The sequence below is a fragment of the Acytostelium subglobosum genome (genome assembly GCF_000787575.1).
Source record: "Acytostelium subglobosum LB1 DNA, scaffold: scaffold8, whole genome shotgun sequence".
NCBI lineage: Eukaryota > Evosea > Eumycetozoa > Acytosteliales > Acytosteliaceae > Acytostelium > Acytostelium subglobosum.
The window spans coordinates 547377-564061 of record NW_012236525.1 but is presented as its reverse complement, the minus strand read 5'-3'; the positions used below and the strand labels follow the sequence as shown (position 1 = coordinate 564061).

Below are 16685 nucleotides of genomic sequence, written 5' to 3'. Positions count from 1 at the left end.
ATGCGCATAAGTGTTTATTCAATCATTCCTCGTCCAACTGTTTGGTCCAGTCATATGGATCAAACATTGTCTTGAACTGCTTGGCGTATCTCTCTTCATCGGACCTGCTCTTCCTCCTTGATTGGACTTCATCCAGGTCCAGGTCGAGCATACCGGCAATCACACTCCTTCCAAAGTCTCGCTGGAATGCTGTCTCCTTCTCGATTGGATGCACGCAGCCACTCTGTTTGTAACCATACTCTACCCAGAAGTAGGGGAAGTTGGCGGGCACGCAGCTGGACAGGCCGCCCTTGGCAACGGGGTCGATCATTCTGTTATTGGACCACTCAGACTCGGCCTCCATCAAAGACTGCCTAAAGAATCCGGGTGCCGTCGAGAAGTCCTTGCTTGACAGCGGTATGCACTCGATTATCGTATGATTCTGATGCTTGAACTTCATTGCCGTCTCCATGAACACGACAAACTTGTCCTGCTCTGCGTACATCTGTATGAGGCACTTTCGGAAGTTGTTTACCTCAGTCCAGGCGTCCTCGTCGATTGATGAGCATGCCAGCGAGTGTTGGATGGGGACGATCTGACAGTGTCCATTGACCAATATGTTCCTGGTGGGCAGTGACAGATACATGTGATGGCCTGTGGCAATGGTCATGTGCTTCTGATACTGTGCAGAGTTGGGACAGTGCCAGCAGCGATCCATGATCGAGTTAACCTTCTTGTCTGCGCTGACCAGCTGCTGTTTGAACTTCTCGACGTCCTTTTGATCACGCTCGCCCTGTCTCTTCTTGGATGTGTTTCGCCCGGCGTGCATCTCTGGTCCAAAGTCATCGCGGTCGTCTGTCGCCCATCTGGTCGATTTGGATATGGTGTCGAGGAACTCGTAGTCCATGTTCTGGGTGGTGCCACGTCTCTCGTTGGCCACCATCGTGTCCAAGTCCACCTGATCATCGTCGTCATAGTACTTGGTCCTCTCGCCATTCTTTTCAAAGTGTTCCTGCTTATGCTGTGACAATGATGTTGTGTTATGCTTCATGAATATCTTTCGTCCATATTGGTCCATTCCTGATATCTTGACAGGGCCGTCATCATTTGAAGTATGTTGTTGTTGTCCTTGTGGCTGTTGTGCTGGTGGTTGCTGATTGTTGTTGGACTCTGTACGCTTCACCTCATCAATTTGAGTCTGCAATCTCTCAACCTTTGCCTTATCACCCATTAGCTTGGCCTTCATTAACTCTGCTGATAGTTTGTTAAGGCTCATTGCGCCACCACCTGTATTTGTCACAGCATGGGCATTAGCTGTCGTTGTTGGTGCTGATGACTTTTGTTCATTGGACCTGTTGTTGTTGTTCGTTGATAATGTCGTTGTCGATGATGAAGAGGATGATGTAGATGTTGTCTTTGATTGATCATTGCTTGAGTTTGACTTCAAGTGAGGGAATAGCTCGCTAAGTGATGGCTGCTCAGTTCTAACAACTGATATTGATGGTTTGTCCTCTTTTTGATGTGATCTTGAATCATCTCTATCTCTATCTCTACTATCTCTATCTCTATCTCTATCTCTATCTCTGTCTCTGTCTCTGTCTCGGTCACCATCTCTGCCTCTGTCTCTGTCTCTATCACCGTCTCTACCTCTATCTCTATCTTTATCACCATCTCTACCTCTATCTCGCTCGCCATCTCTATCTCTGCCTCTGTCTCTATCTCTGTTTCGATCATCCTCTCTCAGCTTGTCCTTGAGCTTCTCTCTGGTTGATCCTGGACTCCAGAATAGGTTTGAGTCATCTCTTGGCTTCTTCATTTGGAAAGATGGTGATGCAGTATCCTTGCTATCCCTGCTGGAGTAGTGATTGTCTGATGATTGACGATGACCACCTCCACTGCCACCTCCATGATGATGTGTCTTTCGTTGCTGCTCCATATCCTGAACACGTTCCTTCATTGATGTGAGTACAGGTGATGACGATGATGAGTCACCTGATTGTTGCTGTGCTCTTTGTATCTTCCTTGCTCTCCAACTGGCACCTCCATCTCCAACCAAGTATGAAGACGACGACGATGTTGCGGAGCTTGAAGAAGTTGATGTCGACGTTGAAGTTGATGTGCTTGTAGACGACGATAATGACGATGGTACTGAATCATAAGTCTTTGGATCCAGTAGACCAGCAGACTTTGCCAACTTATCAGCCAATTGATCACGTTCCTCTCTCTCCTTCTGTTGTTGCAGTTTCCTCGTATCCTTGTTTGACATTGATCCAGCCAACCATGATTCAGTCTCTATACTCATCCATTCCTCCCTTTGAACAACTGGCTTTACATCTGATGTTGTCGTCGATGATGATGTTGTTGGTGTATCATCAGTCCTTAGTTTCTTCTTCTTCTTCTGTTCATGATCATCATTGTCTGAATGGTCATTGTCATCATATTTCTTCTTTTTGTCCTTCTTGTCCTTCTTGTCCTTCTTGTCTTTCTTGTCCTTCTTATCCTTGTGATGACGATGTTTCTTATGCTTCTCTTCCTTGTCACCAACAGGTGCCTCTACCCATTCATCGTTATCATCCATTTGGTCGTGTCACGTAATGTGAGTGTGTGAGAGGTGAATGAATGAAAGAACAAGAAGTCGAATGAAGTGCACACTTCAACTGACAAAACCATGACTCTTACTAATCCATTCATTCATTTTCAAGAATGAACACTACAACTACTACAACTACAACAACAACAACAAATATCTGTTCAGATCGTAGATCCAACGGTCGGAACTCAACAACAAACAGTCTTTCTTACTCTGACCTTGAGTCATCGATATAAATATCCAACTGTCCATCAGATAGAGAGATTCGAGTCACAAACTGATCAAGTTTACTAATATAGAATAGTGAATGGGATGGCATGGCATCAACATTTAATGTTCGTTATAAGAAATGATGTTATTGTCTTGGATACTTTGGAAAGTACAATGGATTACTTGTCAACTCTCCTCTCTCTCTCTTCTTTGCTGCAAAAAGATTTGCATCGTCGTGTCGACCAAGCATAATTGAGGTATTTTAGCCTCACACACACTCATCATGAGAGGGAGGGTACCAGAATAAGGACCAACCATTATTTGAAATCAACGAGGTGACTCGTTTAATGGTGTATGACAATTCATTGGAAAAAACGACACCCCCATTATTACAATGGTGCACCAAGGTCCACCCATTATGCTTGGACAAGGTCTGTGGGTAAGAGTGTTGGGGCTTTCATTTTAAACACGGAGGAATCCTCGTGGGATACCACCCCCCAATCATGATGGTTGTCGTTGATTTTTTATTGGACAAACGAAGTTGAGATCTCTCGATCTTGTGTGTGTTGGTGGTGAGTGTTGGTGTGAGTGTGTTGTCTCTTTATATGTAGGACGAGGGTAATGGGGCCTGATGGGGTCGATCATATATTAGTGGTATACGTGGGTCTATCTTTAACGAAAGTAAGTAATTAAAACAGCCATTCGTGTGTTCTTAAATCACTATCCATTCGTTCCATCAGACTCTCAGCTGTGTGCGTGCTTGCTTGCTTCCTTCCTTGCTGCCAACCAGTCAGCCACCACCAAACCTTTTATAATCAATCATTGATTATACTCATCCATCAATCAATCAATCACTACAAATATACATACAAACAAACAATCACTTAGATACATTCTATAACATATATATATATATTATTTATATAACATTTATCGTGTTTGTTTGTTGTCAACTTTGTAACAACTCTGTAACATTACACCTATTACACCTCACCATCTTCATCATCAATATCTAATCACCAACGATAGTTTCCAGTTTGCTTGTAATATTATTATCTTGTAATTAAATATATATAAAAGAATGGTTAAAATAATTGATGGATCAATTGTCAATGATATTGTTACCAAACAATTCAATGGCACTTCATATATGATCAATAATAACAATCAACCGCAGCAACAGCAGCAACAACTACTGATGCAGCCACAGTCCGACCCCGCAACCACCACCAACACCAACAACACCAATTCCCAGTCCGATGTGCCCACGCTCAGATTGCTCGTGGATGCATTGGAGACCTCCACTTTTATATATTCATTCAATGTCAAGTTGAAGTATGTGCTGGCAGTCAGTCTGGCCGCCTCCATCCTCTTTGGCTCCATGGGTCTGTTGTCCTTCTTACTGCTTGTCTACATTGGCACGCTGTACAATGGAGGCAACAGCACCATGTCGTCGTCCAACATTACCGATAAAGATCAATCCTCTCCAATATCCGAGAAGAGGGCAATCCCTACCATCCCAGAGCCCGCCTCACCAAAGGAGTCCGAGTACAGTCCACCAGCATACCATGTTTACAGCTCGCCAACCCTTAGAAGGTCATCCCCAAACGTTAACTGTTTTGTAAGTACCAAAGTAACATGGATTGATTGAATGATTGGACGTTGACACTAACATGTACTCAATCAATCATCAGTCACCAAACAGTGGAAGAAGACTTGGATCGTCCAGTGATAACAACGCTACTGTCAATAAATTATAATAACAAGCGAATAATATATTATATGTTCATACACCTACAAATACTACATCGTCTACCTGTCTGTCTATCTGTCTGTCTGCTATTTACGAACTAACTTAGTATTTAATGTGGAAACAACAAGGACATCTTATCCTTGTAACATGTAAGACAAACATCCAAGTTGAGCTCAGAGTGATAGATTCCATCCGCAACGCCCTTGGTCTTGTGGCAAGCGTCGCAAGTCCAGGCCGGAGAAGCCTACATTGAAATTGAATGAATATGTTAGAGTTGTCTCATTGATTGAGTGCATGAAGGACTTACGTATACTTCGACAGGACTTGAATATCTTTTGTAGATGGCATGACCTGTGCGATCCCATGTGATCTGATCAGGATAGATGAATGGCTGCATTATTGTCTGTACATCGGACTGCTTGTTGTAACACTTGGAACAGATGTCATAGTTGCGACAGGTGGTGCAGTGATAGGCGTAGTTGGATATCTGTGCCTTGCATACGTCACATCCGGCATTGTTGCCATAGACGTCGCGAGGCAGCATAAGAGTGAGCTCGTGCGAGTGCAGACGAGGCAGCTTGACCAGCTGTCCGAATGGATTGATTGGGGGGTTGGTCTCTGTGCCACTGCGCTGGCAGCAGTCTGAGCACAGGTCAAAGTTACCGCACTTGACGCAATGGTACATGTAGCTGGCGCCCGTTCCCTTCATGCTGTAGTCGCAGCGCCAGTCCTTGTGGCCAGGATACGCCTGGCCTGGGTTGGTCCTATTCAACACATGAATATGAGGTTGTTTAGATGCCGTAGTCGTTGGCGTCGTGGTTGTTGTTGTCGCTCTTGCATTGTTGTTGTTGCTATTGACCGCGGTTGATTGAGGTACAGTGCTGCTGTAGAGTGCAATTGATTGATTGAGCTTTGAAACTCGTGTCTGTGGATCAACCGAGCTGCTGCTGTTGCTGACCATGTTGTTAACGCTGCCATTGATCCTTGATGTAGGGTTTTGATGTTGTAAAGGTGGATGTTGATATGTTGGAGGTATATATTGTTGTGGAGGTCTGTATAATGTACTTGGAATGTTTGGTATTGATTGTTGATGTGTTGTCGGTAATACTATATGTTGTTGTTGTGTCGTCGTTGTTGGTGTAGGTGTAGGTGTAGTAGTTGTTGTAGTTGGTGTTGTAGATTGTACAGATAACTTTGTCAACTTCTTTAGTAACTCAGTGACTAGATGATCATATTGAAGATCATCAATCGTACATCGCTGTTGACATGTTGGACATGTTCCCTTTGTTCTTATCCAAATCTCGATACAATCTTTATGGAAGCAATGTGAGCACTTTAATCGATGGGGCAATTGTTCTCTAGGCAATGTTTTATTGTGTACATCAAACCCGAGTAAGCACACGGGGCACACTATAACATCCTCATCTTCCATATCTATCTCTCTATAAATATAAATCTATATCAATATATGTTATGTGTATGTTGACGAGAGATAATAAACTAGTTATGATGGCTCCAAAAATACAAACTTGTGTTTTGTGTTGCCCCTTCACAATCCTTGAATTGGGTTAATCGAATCAAATTAAAGAAGTGACGCTCTGGCAAGCATCAATCATATTGATCACAATGTCAATGTCCAACTTGGATAGTTTGTTATATTGTAATCTCTTCTCCTACTTAGAGTCGCCGTAGATATCCAACTTGGGATTTAAATATATCTTGTCTGTGAATACTGGATAGAGCACTACTGCTGGATCTTTTCAAGATATTGATGACCTGAAGACAATCATTTGTATTCAGTCTAATGTAATTGGTGACATCTCCTAATGATGATATATCATTATCAACAATAAGGCCAAACTTTACATTATTGATTGGTATAACTATCAATGTGATTGGATTAATTAATTGTTTGATTGATCAGTATGGGAATTTGAGGATGATGATTTATCCAATCCAGTTCACTACTTACATTCACCTTTGTTATTATTATTATTATTCTTATTGTTGATATCACTGTGGATACTGCTGGTGGTACCTTGTAGTAACATAGAGTCCCATGTTTGAAGTGTTAGACATGCCATTGATTGTTGGGTCTCTCGAGATTGAAGTATGAATCGATATGTTGTGTTTGATTGTGACTCTGAAAGAAGTAGAGATGATAATGCCGTCTCCAAGGTATGCATTACCAGTGCATTTGGAATGGGATCAATGATAATTCGATGTTTGTCCAACTTGATATGATCCACATACTTGACTCCAAGTTCATGTTGACAACATGAGCATTGTACAATATGTTGATGATGCATAGGTGTTGTTGAACCCACCAGGGGATGACTGATCTCATCGGTCTGCAATGATCCATTGACAATGTTATTGATATTGAACAACATAAAGGTGTCACCTACAAGACATTGATCTTGCATTGATCCAATGTCATGTGGCAATCCATTGAATTGTGCGACACCAGTGCATCCACATAGCCAGACATCGGCCAACTCGGTCCAACTGGACGAAGGTAGACACTTGACATTGTTTATATTGGCAACGAGGGGATGTCTGCAAAGGACGCACGATGCAAACGCTTCAGTCCTTGTAGTAGTTTCCAAATGATCTCGAATGATTGATGCTTGGTCTTCGGCCAACTTTGCAAGACGAGACTCGTCGTCGTCCATATGGGACGGGTCTTTCTCATTGTCATCATCAACAATGGCGAATGAATAGGGTATCCTTATTGATATTGATTGAGGTCGTTTATCATTCGGATAGAAGCATGTATAGTTATTACGAATGTCTGGCAATACATGTTTGATTGGCAAGTTGATATCAATATCAACTGTTGTTGTCTTAGTCTTTGTTGACAATGGCTGTTTGAACATCATGCGTAGGCCAACGTTTGACCTTGCACGACTATATGGTTGACAAGTGAAGTCATTCTTTAGCCACCCAGGTGTAGTAGGACCAGCAGCAGTCGTAGTTGATGTTGATGGAGTCAAAGGTAACTCAACTACAATGTTTATAACCTTGATGTTGGTCATCAACTCGCATTGATATCTAACTATTTGGTTGACCATCAAGTACTTGTAGTTGTTGATGTTGTTGAGGTTGTTGAAACAATATGACGAATGAACAAGTATTCGTATACTTATGCATATAATGAATGATTGAATGGAATAAACAAACAAGATAAGTGTTGTTGCCATCTCAGTTCCTTGTGCGCGAAGCACACATATTTATTATAATTGACGAGTGATTGGATGGACGAATGGACGACTCATTGATGAGTGACACATCAACTACCTAACCTAACTAACTATTCTTACACCTTAATGTCCAGTGAGGACTGCTTGGACATTAGCTTGCCATGCTTATACTGCCAGTAGTTGTGATGAATTTGGTCGACGGTATTCTGAAGCGATGTGCACAGGGCAAGTGCCGCTGTAAGACTGTCTCGTGTGTTCTGCTCCTCGTACATATCGATCAGCAACGAGAGTACGTGTGGACATCCGATATATTTGCCCTTGAGCTCGAGCAGTGTCTCCATCAACTCTGGACTCTGTAGCAATGATTGACCTTTGAACAGGCCTCGCAGGTAGCTCCAGGGACTCTCATTGTTTGGACTCATGCGGATGAAGCTGAGTGCGTACTGCGTCTCCTTGGCGATGACGGCGGCTGGCAGTGGCAGCTTGTGCTGATGCTCAATGACAAAGAATCTCTGGTTCCACGCTGAGTTGTTGCGATGGTCAAGCTTGAGCAGCGACTCGACAAAGGGCAGCTCCTGCTCCCACAGGTTGAACGTCTGGATGACCCATTGGCGGTGTGCCCACGCGTGGTAGTTCTTAGCGTCGTCGTGTAGACGCTCGGCAACAAACTCCAGCTCTCTTGTGCAGTCGTGGTACGTCTCGACCAAGTAACGTCTGTGATTCCAAATCTGATAGTTCTTGGGATCGGCCTCTCCCATCGTTCCTACAAAGTCAAACTCCTCATCTATATCGAACTCTATCTTGGCGAGTACCTCTCGACGATAATACCAAACAGTATAGTTTGAAGGATTGTCCTCAATGATTGCCTCAATCAAATCAAGTACGCGCTTTGTCTTCTCCTGTGATCTAATGATCGCTCTAAAGTAGTTCATCTTCTCCTTAACTAATATTTGTATGTATGAGTAATCCACTTCATCATTATCATCAACGTCAAGTGTAGTGACACCTACATTCCTCCTTATAGGCTATGGGACAGATTGGATTGGGACCATCATCTTGTTCGATAGGCTGTACATCTTTCCAATCAACTCTCTTTGAGAATGGAATGAATTGATATTCTTCCTCATCGTCATCTACTACTTCAACTCTCTTATCTGTCATGTTGTATTTATAATGTTATCTATATCTCTATCTCTTCAATTATTCATATCACTCAATCTAAAGATAGTCTTTGAAATGAATGAGTGTTTGAGCTTCATCACCTGACCCACCCTCATTCTAAGGATTCATTTCGAAACAAGTTCATTCATTCAACTTCATTCAAAGTAGGTCACTCAATCAAGAAAGAGATAAAGATAGAGATAACAAACGAATGTTGTCGGATAATATAAATATTTATATATTGACGGAAAGATAGGGAAGGAAGGATGGCCTTGTTGGCAGTGAATAATGATGATGAAGTAGGGAGGGTTGGGAGGTGAGATGAACTTGTTCATCATCAGCGACTATTAGGTTGAACCAGAGAGAGTGCGTGCATGTGTAGTACTTGTTGTCTGCTTAGCGCTGTGCAGTGTTAGAGTGCGACGACGACGACGACATCTGGTTGGATTTGATACAGTTGTTGGAAGAAGAGGAGAGAAGAGTGTCGTTGGTATCCGACACTAGAAAAGAGAGATGGCCCTTGGCATTGCTACCAACGTTGTTGCTATACTGACTACTGTTGTTGCTGCTGCCCATCATCATCATGTTGTTGTTGTTGATAATGTTGGAAGATGGTAGCTGGTGAAGTCTGGCATAGTGTTGGTTGATGTTGTGCAAACTGTTGTTGTTGTGCATGCCACTACTCAGCTCTCCCTTCTCTCCGTCCATGTAGTAATGTGGAGGTGGCAAGGTTGTCCTCCTACTATTGCCGCTACTGTTGTTGTTTGAGAATTGTTGTTGCTGACTACCTCCGAGGCGCGACAGAGATGACAGATACTCCTTGTTCATCTTCTCTTGGTGATCCATCACGCCAGATGGTGATGGCGAAGGAGATGAATAGGATGGTGGTGGCGAGGACGCTGGTGATCTACCCTTTGGTGATGGCGTCTTGCTGCCTCCATTGCTGCTGCCACCGCTGCTGCTTCCACTGCTACCGAGCATATCAAAGAATTGCTCATGAAGCTGGTGTTGGTGTTGCTTGTTCAGCAGCTGCTGCTTGATGATGCTGCCAGCGAATGCTTGGGAGGGCGTGGTCGATTGCTTGGACACCAGGAAGATGTCCTTGTTGGTGGACGAGTGGAACGTTGGCTGGCTCTGGCTCGAGTATTGATGCTGATGATGATGCGCTTCATTGTTCGAGGATGTGCTTCCAACCCTTGGAGTGACCAACAGAGAGGTGGCAATGCGTGGTGCATATCCATTCTGCTGCTGGGTGGATGACTGATTGGTCGACGCCGCGGCCGAGAATGAGTGGACTTGGTACGTGGGGGTCGAGTTGGGTGAGGACGAAGAAGGGCTGCCGGATGTAGAGGTCGATGAAGAGGCAGTGTTGTTGCTGTTGGACAACATCTTGTTGTTGACAACTATTGAGGGAGGCTTCTGATGGAGTGGGATGGGTTGCTGCAGGATGAGGTACTGGTACTCTGGATGCTTCAATTTAATGTGCATCTTGAGAGCATTCTCAGAGCCATACACCTTTTGGCAGTTGGCCATCGAGCACTTGAAGCTCCTATCAATCTCGATTGCCTTTCTTCTCCTCCTCTTCTTGCGTGCCTCCTCGTCGTCGTCCTCTGTCGAGGCGACAGACTGATCGGCCGTCTCAAGATCACGTTTGTTTGAGCTTGGACGTGACTCGCTGGACGCTCCATTATCCGATTGTGCCACAACAATGTTTGATATTGTTCCAACTTGTTCGGCAACATCAGATGTCACATCATTCTCAATCAATGATTGTTTGATTGATTGATCATTATTGGTTGATAATGATGATGATGCCTGGACAACTTGAGACCCCAGCGCGGGACCATTGTTGTTGTTAAAGTTGTTCATGTCTTCACTGACTACGTAGAGATTGAATGTTACACCAGGTGGAAGTGTTGGCGCGATTGCCACGACATCATCGTCCTCATCCTTGAGGAACAGTCTGGCGTTGGCCGATAGATTGAATACGGTGCGTATGGCATTCTCTATTGTCTGTGCTGGGATTGATGTACCATACCAACTGATGAACTGTTCCACTTGTTGATATCTTACAATGATCCTTATCTTTTTTGTTGTCGTTGTTGTTGGTGATTGTGATTGTGGCGTTGTGGTAGTTGTTGTTGTTGTTGATGATGTTGATGATGGGCCACTGGTGGCGACGCCGCCGCCACCGGAGATGATGTTGTCCTCCATGAGCATCAGTGGCTATTAATAATTATAATTATATATTATATCACTATATTGATTAAATAAATATTAATGTTAATTAATTGCTGATTGATGAATAAGCCAGTCATATGATTATGATCAGGAAATTCCAGAAGTTGTGTTATTGTTGTTGTTGTGGCGAGTGGGTTGTTGTTGTTGTTGTTGTGGGGTTTGCAAAGGTGATCACACGCCAGGCTTATTTAGTAAGCGAGCGATGAGATGATGTGTGTTTGTTTAAATGATGATGGTGTTGGGTACATCAAGGACCCAAAGGGTGCTTATGTTACTGACTATATATATAATATAATATAATATATATAAGCACTATAAAAGTGTGTATAATTTAGACCTACCTATAGCAGCAGCAGTAGTTATAGATGATGATGGGCCAGATATCTGGCTAGATGGTATTTAATGTATTTTTATCTATATTATGTATGTATTGATTGATTGGATGAGTGTAAATAAAGAGTGAAGTGAGAATGAGTGTACCGCCTATTAGTTAGGAAAGAGACAGGCAGACATACAGTCCTTCACCACCTCTCACCTTTCTCACTCACTCATCACTCACACACCGAGAGAGGGGAAGAGTGACCTCAGACACAGCAAATACAATCACGTATTTTTAAAATGTTGGATGGATGTTTTTATTTCATTTTTATAAGTTTTTATTTGTTTAAATTGTTCGCCATCACCCAAGTTGATCACGCAAAAGACAAAGCCCACATACGAATAAAATTAAAACCTATGGGAGCACGCTGGGATAGGAATAGTCGATTGACAGATTGTCCACTCCAATTTTGTGTGAGTTAGTGGAGTGTGATGTGATTTAGTGAGTGAGGCCTATGTCTGGCGTTAACGATATCCTGTTAGAGCAAGAAGTGATGGACCATGCTGTAACTTAATTAACTGTTTGGCTGGTTTGCTGGCTTTGGATGGATGGATGGATGGATGGACTGATACATTGTCACACATATGACAACCATAGATAGTAATAATTAAGTGTTTGAATGATTCTGGTTGATTGATTGCTTGATTGAATGATTGATTAATTAATTGATGATGTTTATTTGGAATGCCAAACTTGTAAATTGGGCCAGCCCAGGCCCACCCAGCCAGAACTCTTTACCTTCTGGTGTAGTCTTGCTGTTGAATGTCCAGTGGCGTGGACAGTGAGCTCGGTGCTACAGGACTGTCACTTTCCAAGCGTGGCGACGCAGTGCTGTCCGTACTGCTGTTCAGTCGCTTGTTGCCAATGCTGATTGTCTGGCTGAGTGATCCCTTGCTGCTCACGGTAGGGGACTTTGAATAGAAGCCCAGCTTCAAACCATTGTATGCCGCACCAAATGTTGTGGACTTCCTCTTGAAGTCCGCCTCCACGATGAACGATTGACTCAGCTGCGAGTTGGCAAAACCCGTTCCTGTGAAGACGGTGTCGCGGATGACCTCGGCCATGTCGGCAATGACGTCCTTGGAGAACTCGATCGTCTCGCCCTCGGGTATGGGCACGATGTACGTCTGGTACAAGAAGTCCTTCACGTCGCTTGGATTGAGCATGCCGCTGGCCAGTCCGCTGTTGGTCGGGCTGCCACTGTCAAACTGTGGCGAGTTTGGCGAAAGGCTGTCGCCAATACTATTGGCATGTTGTTGTTGGTGAAGTGGGATGCTCATTGATATTGGTCTGCTGGCAGTGGTGTTGGATGATGACGATGATGATGAAGATGGATTGATGGATTGATCGATGATACTTGGATCGGCTGTGGTGGTCGTGGTGGACATGCTCATTGATGATGACGAGGATGATGACGCCGACTTCTTGGACTTCCTGTATGCCGACTTATCATAGTAGACTCTCATTCCATATGACACCTTCCTTCCACCATCAGTCAATATTGAGCCTCTCTGTATCCTTCGAATCGAACTAACAGGTATCTGTTTGTAATGCACAATCTTGTTCTCATTAAAGTTGTACTTGCATCTCACAAAGTGTGTCAATGTCAACAGCAATATCCTCTCTTGCTCTTGATTCCTCCTATAATGGTTGTTGATTGCATTGGTCAGTTATGAGGTGCGCGGTTGATTGATTGGATTGGATTGGTTTGAACATACTTGTTGATACTGATCACTATCCAGGCATTGACGAATCCTTGCTGACCATCCTTCTCACAGTGGAGGAAGTGATCGACACAGTTGTTGATGGCATTCATTCTGGACTCACCCCAATCGGACTCCTTTTGGTTCTCGAGGATGTTGCTGGCATTGGACTCCACGGAGATGTTGCCAAGGAAGAGGTCAATCGATATTTGTCGCAGCCGATCGAGGAATGTGTTGATGTAGTAGCGCGACAGTGAGTTGACGCCATCCTTAAAGACGCCCTTGGTGTTGCGCTTGCCCGTCCTGGTGAAGTCGCCCTTGAGCGCGTTTGTTCCGGCGTACTGGAAGCTGACGGCATCGCCATTGTCGGCCCACGCCAACTTGACCTGCTTCAACAGCGGCAGTGACTCCTTGCTGCTGAGGTCAAAGCCAAGATGTTTGAGTTGGTTGCTCAGCACCTTGATTCCAATCATGCACTGCACCAAATTGGTCCTGTCCAGACAGTCCAAACAATTGGTACGAATGCCACCATGCTGTTGGGTCTTATATCCCGTGGCGTCCTTGTCCAGGTATCCAATCTTCTCTATCTTCTCCTCAAGGTTGTCCACCAGTATATCCACTCTATCGAATCTGTTGCCTTGGCAGAAGTGATGGAAGTCAAATGCAATGTATCTATGATTGATTGATTGATTAGAATGGATTGAGCCAGGAATGAGAGGATGGACTTACTCAATATTCTGAGCATGTTCCTCGCTAGCTTGCAATGTCTGGAGGTATGAGTCGCCAAGATATGCCTCTGATCCCTTCTGGTCTAGTAGTGTTACAATGGTTTGAGGTCCATAAAGATCGATCTGATCCTTGAAATGAAGATTGAATGATGATTGCTACATAGTGTGTAATTGATTGCAGTTAGTGATTGATTGAGTGACTGTTGATTGTGATACATACATTGACTGATTGATCAGGATGTATCTTGATCACTGGCTTGATTCTTATACCAGATTGCTCCCAAACCAGGGGGATGGAGCCTCTGGTCTGTGTGAATGCCAGTGTCCTTGGACGCATGGGATTGGTGATGTTGAGTATCTGCTCAGTCTCCACATAGTTGGCTACATTTCCAAACTGATCTGATCCACGTGTATTATATCTCGTACCAGCTCTGAACTTGCTTCTCCTTGATACCAACGTATAGAAGCATGGGTCACCATTCAAGAAGAACTGGTAAGACTCAAAGTCTTTGGGTTGGAACACATGGGAGATGTGTTGTGCGTGTCAGTGTTTGGATGCAGATCAATCATTCATTCAATCAATTAATCGATAACATACATCCTCTAATGAGTGGCAATATCCAATTAGTTAACTTCTTATCGATCAGTTGTTGTTGCATGAACCTGTTCCAATAGAATCGCTCATCAAACTATAGTGTGGCGTGACAAATGATTGATTGATTAGTCGTTATTCCAATCCAGTCCAATCCATTCCAAAGGATACTTACCACCTCATACAGATGGTTGGGACGGTCTTGCTTGTAATAGAGTGGCTTGGAAAGACGCTGACAGGAGTTGGAGATGTCAGCCTCGTAGGAGAAGTAGAAGTTGTTGCGCAAGAGACTGGTGAGTGATCGCTTGTGTGTGGCCTCCAATCGCTTCTCATGCTCGCCCAACTCTGATGTGTTGGCGATGGCCAACAGGTGAGTGGACTCAATCTCATAGACCATCTTGCCACGATGCTCGCCTCTTGGTGTGCGCGCGGTGATCAACACCAGATATGGTCCACTGAGCAGATTGATAAAGCCCACGATACCGTGCGCTGTGATCTTTGACATTGATGGTGATACATTGATTGGTGAAGGGATGGATCCTGACGAGCTGTTTGTGGCGGGGCCACTGTTGTTGTTGTTGTTGTTGCTGTTGATGAAGCTGGGCAGCTCGGTGCTGCTCAAGCTGGACATTTGATCGAATGATGGCTGTGTGGAAATAGTACATGTCTGTCTATCAATGACCAAGCATTCCATATTCTGATCAGTCTTGTCAGGTATCCTCGTTGGGGATAATACTATCCTATCTCTATATATTACAACATTGAACTCTTTGTGAAGGTCTGTGTTTGGTATATGTGTGTCAGTCATGTCCGCCATTCAGTTGATTGATCGATCGATCATGGCTTACCTTGGTACAACTGATTGACAGTGGAGTTGACTTCGGAGTTTGCTCTGGAGCCTCGGTTGGAGTGATTGGATGACGAGTCAGACATCTCGAGGAAGTGATAGATCGGTGACTCCAATGAGAGTGATGATAGTGACTCTGTATACACCTTTCTCTTTGATCTACTGTTGTTTCCATCATCTTCATCATCATCGTCATCTTCATCATCGTCATCATCATCGCTGTCACTGTCAATGTATTTTGTATTGTTGTTGTTATTATTGATGTCATTGTTGTTGTTGTTGATGCTATCATTTATGTTGTAGTCATCGTCATCAATATCCACTAGACGACCATTGAACTTTAGATCGTTGTTGATTCTATCATTACTTGTTCGACCAGTGTTCATTGGGAACTGTATATAATCATCTCTAATAATAAGGTTGTTGTTGTTTGTTGATTGATTATCGAATTGGAATATGATTGGAGTATCATCCATCAAGTTATTGTTGTTATTGTTGTTATTGTTGATGATGTTTAAGTTGATATTGATGTTATTGTTACTGTTTAGGTTGAGATCACTACCACTGTTACTAATGGCAATAGTTGGTATCGATACTAATGATCCTTGATTACTGTTTCCACCTCCACTGAGTGTATCACTGTTGAACTCATCCGATGTCTCATCATTACTACTACTATTACTACGATATGTATCAACAAGTATGTTTGGTATACTGCTATTACTTGTTGTTGTTGTAGTAGTTGTTGTGTTGTTCATGTTCATGTTCATGTTCGTGGTTGTATTGTTGTTGTCCTCACTGCCACCACTTGTACTATTGGCCAATGAAGTTGCAATGAGTAGATCAGTCAGACGCCTTGGCAGTGGAGGTGTTGTGCCATTGCGCTGACCGATTGTGACGTTTGGTGATGAAGGTCTCTGATTGGACATTAATGCGGATAGGTCCGCATTGTTGAAGCTCATTCGTTTGTGTTGTGTGTGTTTGAGATTGACTTGTGGATAATGATGTGATGGGACTTGGGGTTGTGTCTTTCTTCGACCTTTTGGCCTTTTGTCTTTGTCTTTTGTCTTCTTCGCACTTTTCCAACCAACTAATATTAAGATCTATTCTTGAATCGATACTAATACTTGTTTGTAATGATATATATTATATATGTGTTTGACGGTGTAGTTTATAAAGGCGCGGGAATGAAATGATTGATTGGATTGTGTTGTTGTTGTAGAGGTTGTTGGTTTGGAAAATGGAGATCATTGTTTTTGTTTTGTTGTTTGATGTTTTGTGTCAGCTGCAAAGAATGTT

At 43.4% G+C, this 16685-nt stretch overlaps 8 protein-coding genes across 8 annotated transcripts; 2 read left to right on the top strand and 6 right to left on the bottom strand.

The window, feature by feature from the left end:
* Nucleotides 1–28: 28 nt before the first annotated feature.
* SAMD00019534_046180 (hypothetical protein) lies at nucleotides 29–2566 on the bottom strand (the record flags this gene model as incomplete). The annotated part of the gene is made up of 1 exon (XM_012900108.1): nucleotides 29–2566. A coding segment is annotated over one exon (2538 nt), but the record flags the coding sequence as incomplete, so codon positions are not given.
* A 1294-nt stretch (nucleotides 2567–3860) lies between these two features.
* On the top strand, nucleotides 3861–4527 carry SAMD00019534_046170 (hypothetical protein; the record flags this gene model as incomplete). The annotated part of the gene is made up of 2 exons (XM_012900107.1): nucleotides 3861–4400; nucleotides 4474–4527. Coding segments are annotated over 2 exons (594 nt in total), but the record flags the coding sequence as incomplete, so codon positions are not given.
* Nucleotides 4528–4644: 117 nt separating this feature from the next.
* On the bottom strand, nucleotides 4645–5964 carry SAMD00019534_046160 (hypothetical protein; the record flags this gene model as incomplete). Its single annotated transcript, XM_012900106.1, has 2 exons — nucleotides 4645–4776; nucleotides 4840–5964. Coding segments are annotated over 2 exons (1257 nt in total), but the record flags the coding sequence as incomplete, so codon positions are not given.
* Nucleotides 5965–6545: 581 nt separating this feature from the next.
* SAMD00019534_046150 (hypothetical protein) lies at nucleotides 6546–7570 on the bottom strand (the record flags this gene model as incomplete). Its single annotated transcript, XM_012900105.1, has 2 exons — nucleotides 6546–6630; nucleotides 6786–7570. The coding sequence occupies 2 exons, from the start codon at nucleotides 7568–7570 to the stop codon at nucleotides 6546–6548; spliced, it is 870 nt and encodes a 289-aa protein (XP_012755559.1).
* Nucleotides 7571–7851: 281 nt separating this feature from the next.
* Nucleotides 7852–8896, bottom strand: SAMD00019534_046140 (hypothetical protein; the record flags this gene model as incomplete). Its single annotated transcript, XM_012900104.1, has 2 exons — nucleotides 7852–8678; nucleotides 8746–8896. The coding sequence occupies 2 exons, from the start codon at nucleotides 8894–8896 to the stop codon at nucleotides 7852–7854; spliced, it is 978 nt and encodes a 325-aa protein (XP_012755558.1).
* A 396-nt stretch (nucleotides 8897–9292) lies between these two features.
* Nucleotides 9293–11116, bottom strand: SAMD00019534_046130 (hypothetical protein; the record flags this gene model as incomplete). The annotated part of the gene is made up of 1 exon (XM_012900103.1): nucleotides 9293–11116. The coding sequence occupies one exon, from the start codon at nucleotides 11114–11116 to the stop codon at nucleotides 9293–9295; it is 1824 nt and encodes a 607-aa protein (XP_012755557.1).
* A 1134-nt stretch (nucleotides 11117–12250) lies between these two features.
* On the bottom strand, nucleotides 12251–15772 carry SAMD00019534_046120 (hypothetical protein; the record flags this gene model as incomplete). Its single annotated transcript, XM_012900102.1, has 7 exons — nucleotides 12251–13157; nucleotides 13235–13891; nucleotides 13949–14103; nucleotides 14168–14454; nucleotides 14546–14636; nucleotides 14715–15319; nucleotides 15388–15772. The coding sequence occupies 7 exons, from the start codon at nucleotides 15770–15772 to the stop codon at nucleotides 12251–12253; spliced, it is 3087 nt and encodes a 1028-aa protein (XP_012755556.1).
* A 316-nt stretch (nucleotides 15773–16088) lies between these two features.
* SAMD00019534_046110 (hypothetical protein) lies at nucleotides 16089–16274 on the top strand (the record flags this gene model as incomplete). The annotated part of the gene is made up of 1 exon (XM_012900101.1): nucleotides 16089–16274. One exon carries the CDS (start codon nucleotides 16089–16091, stop codon nucleotides 16272–16274), a length of 186 nt encoding a protein of 61 aa, XP_012755555.1.
* Between the last annotated feature and the right edge of the window lie 411 nt (nucleotides 16275–16685).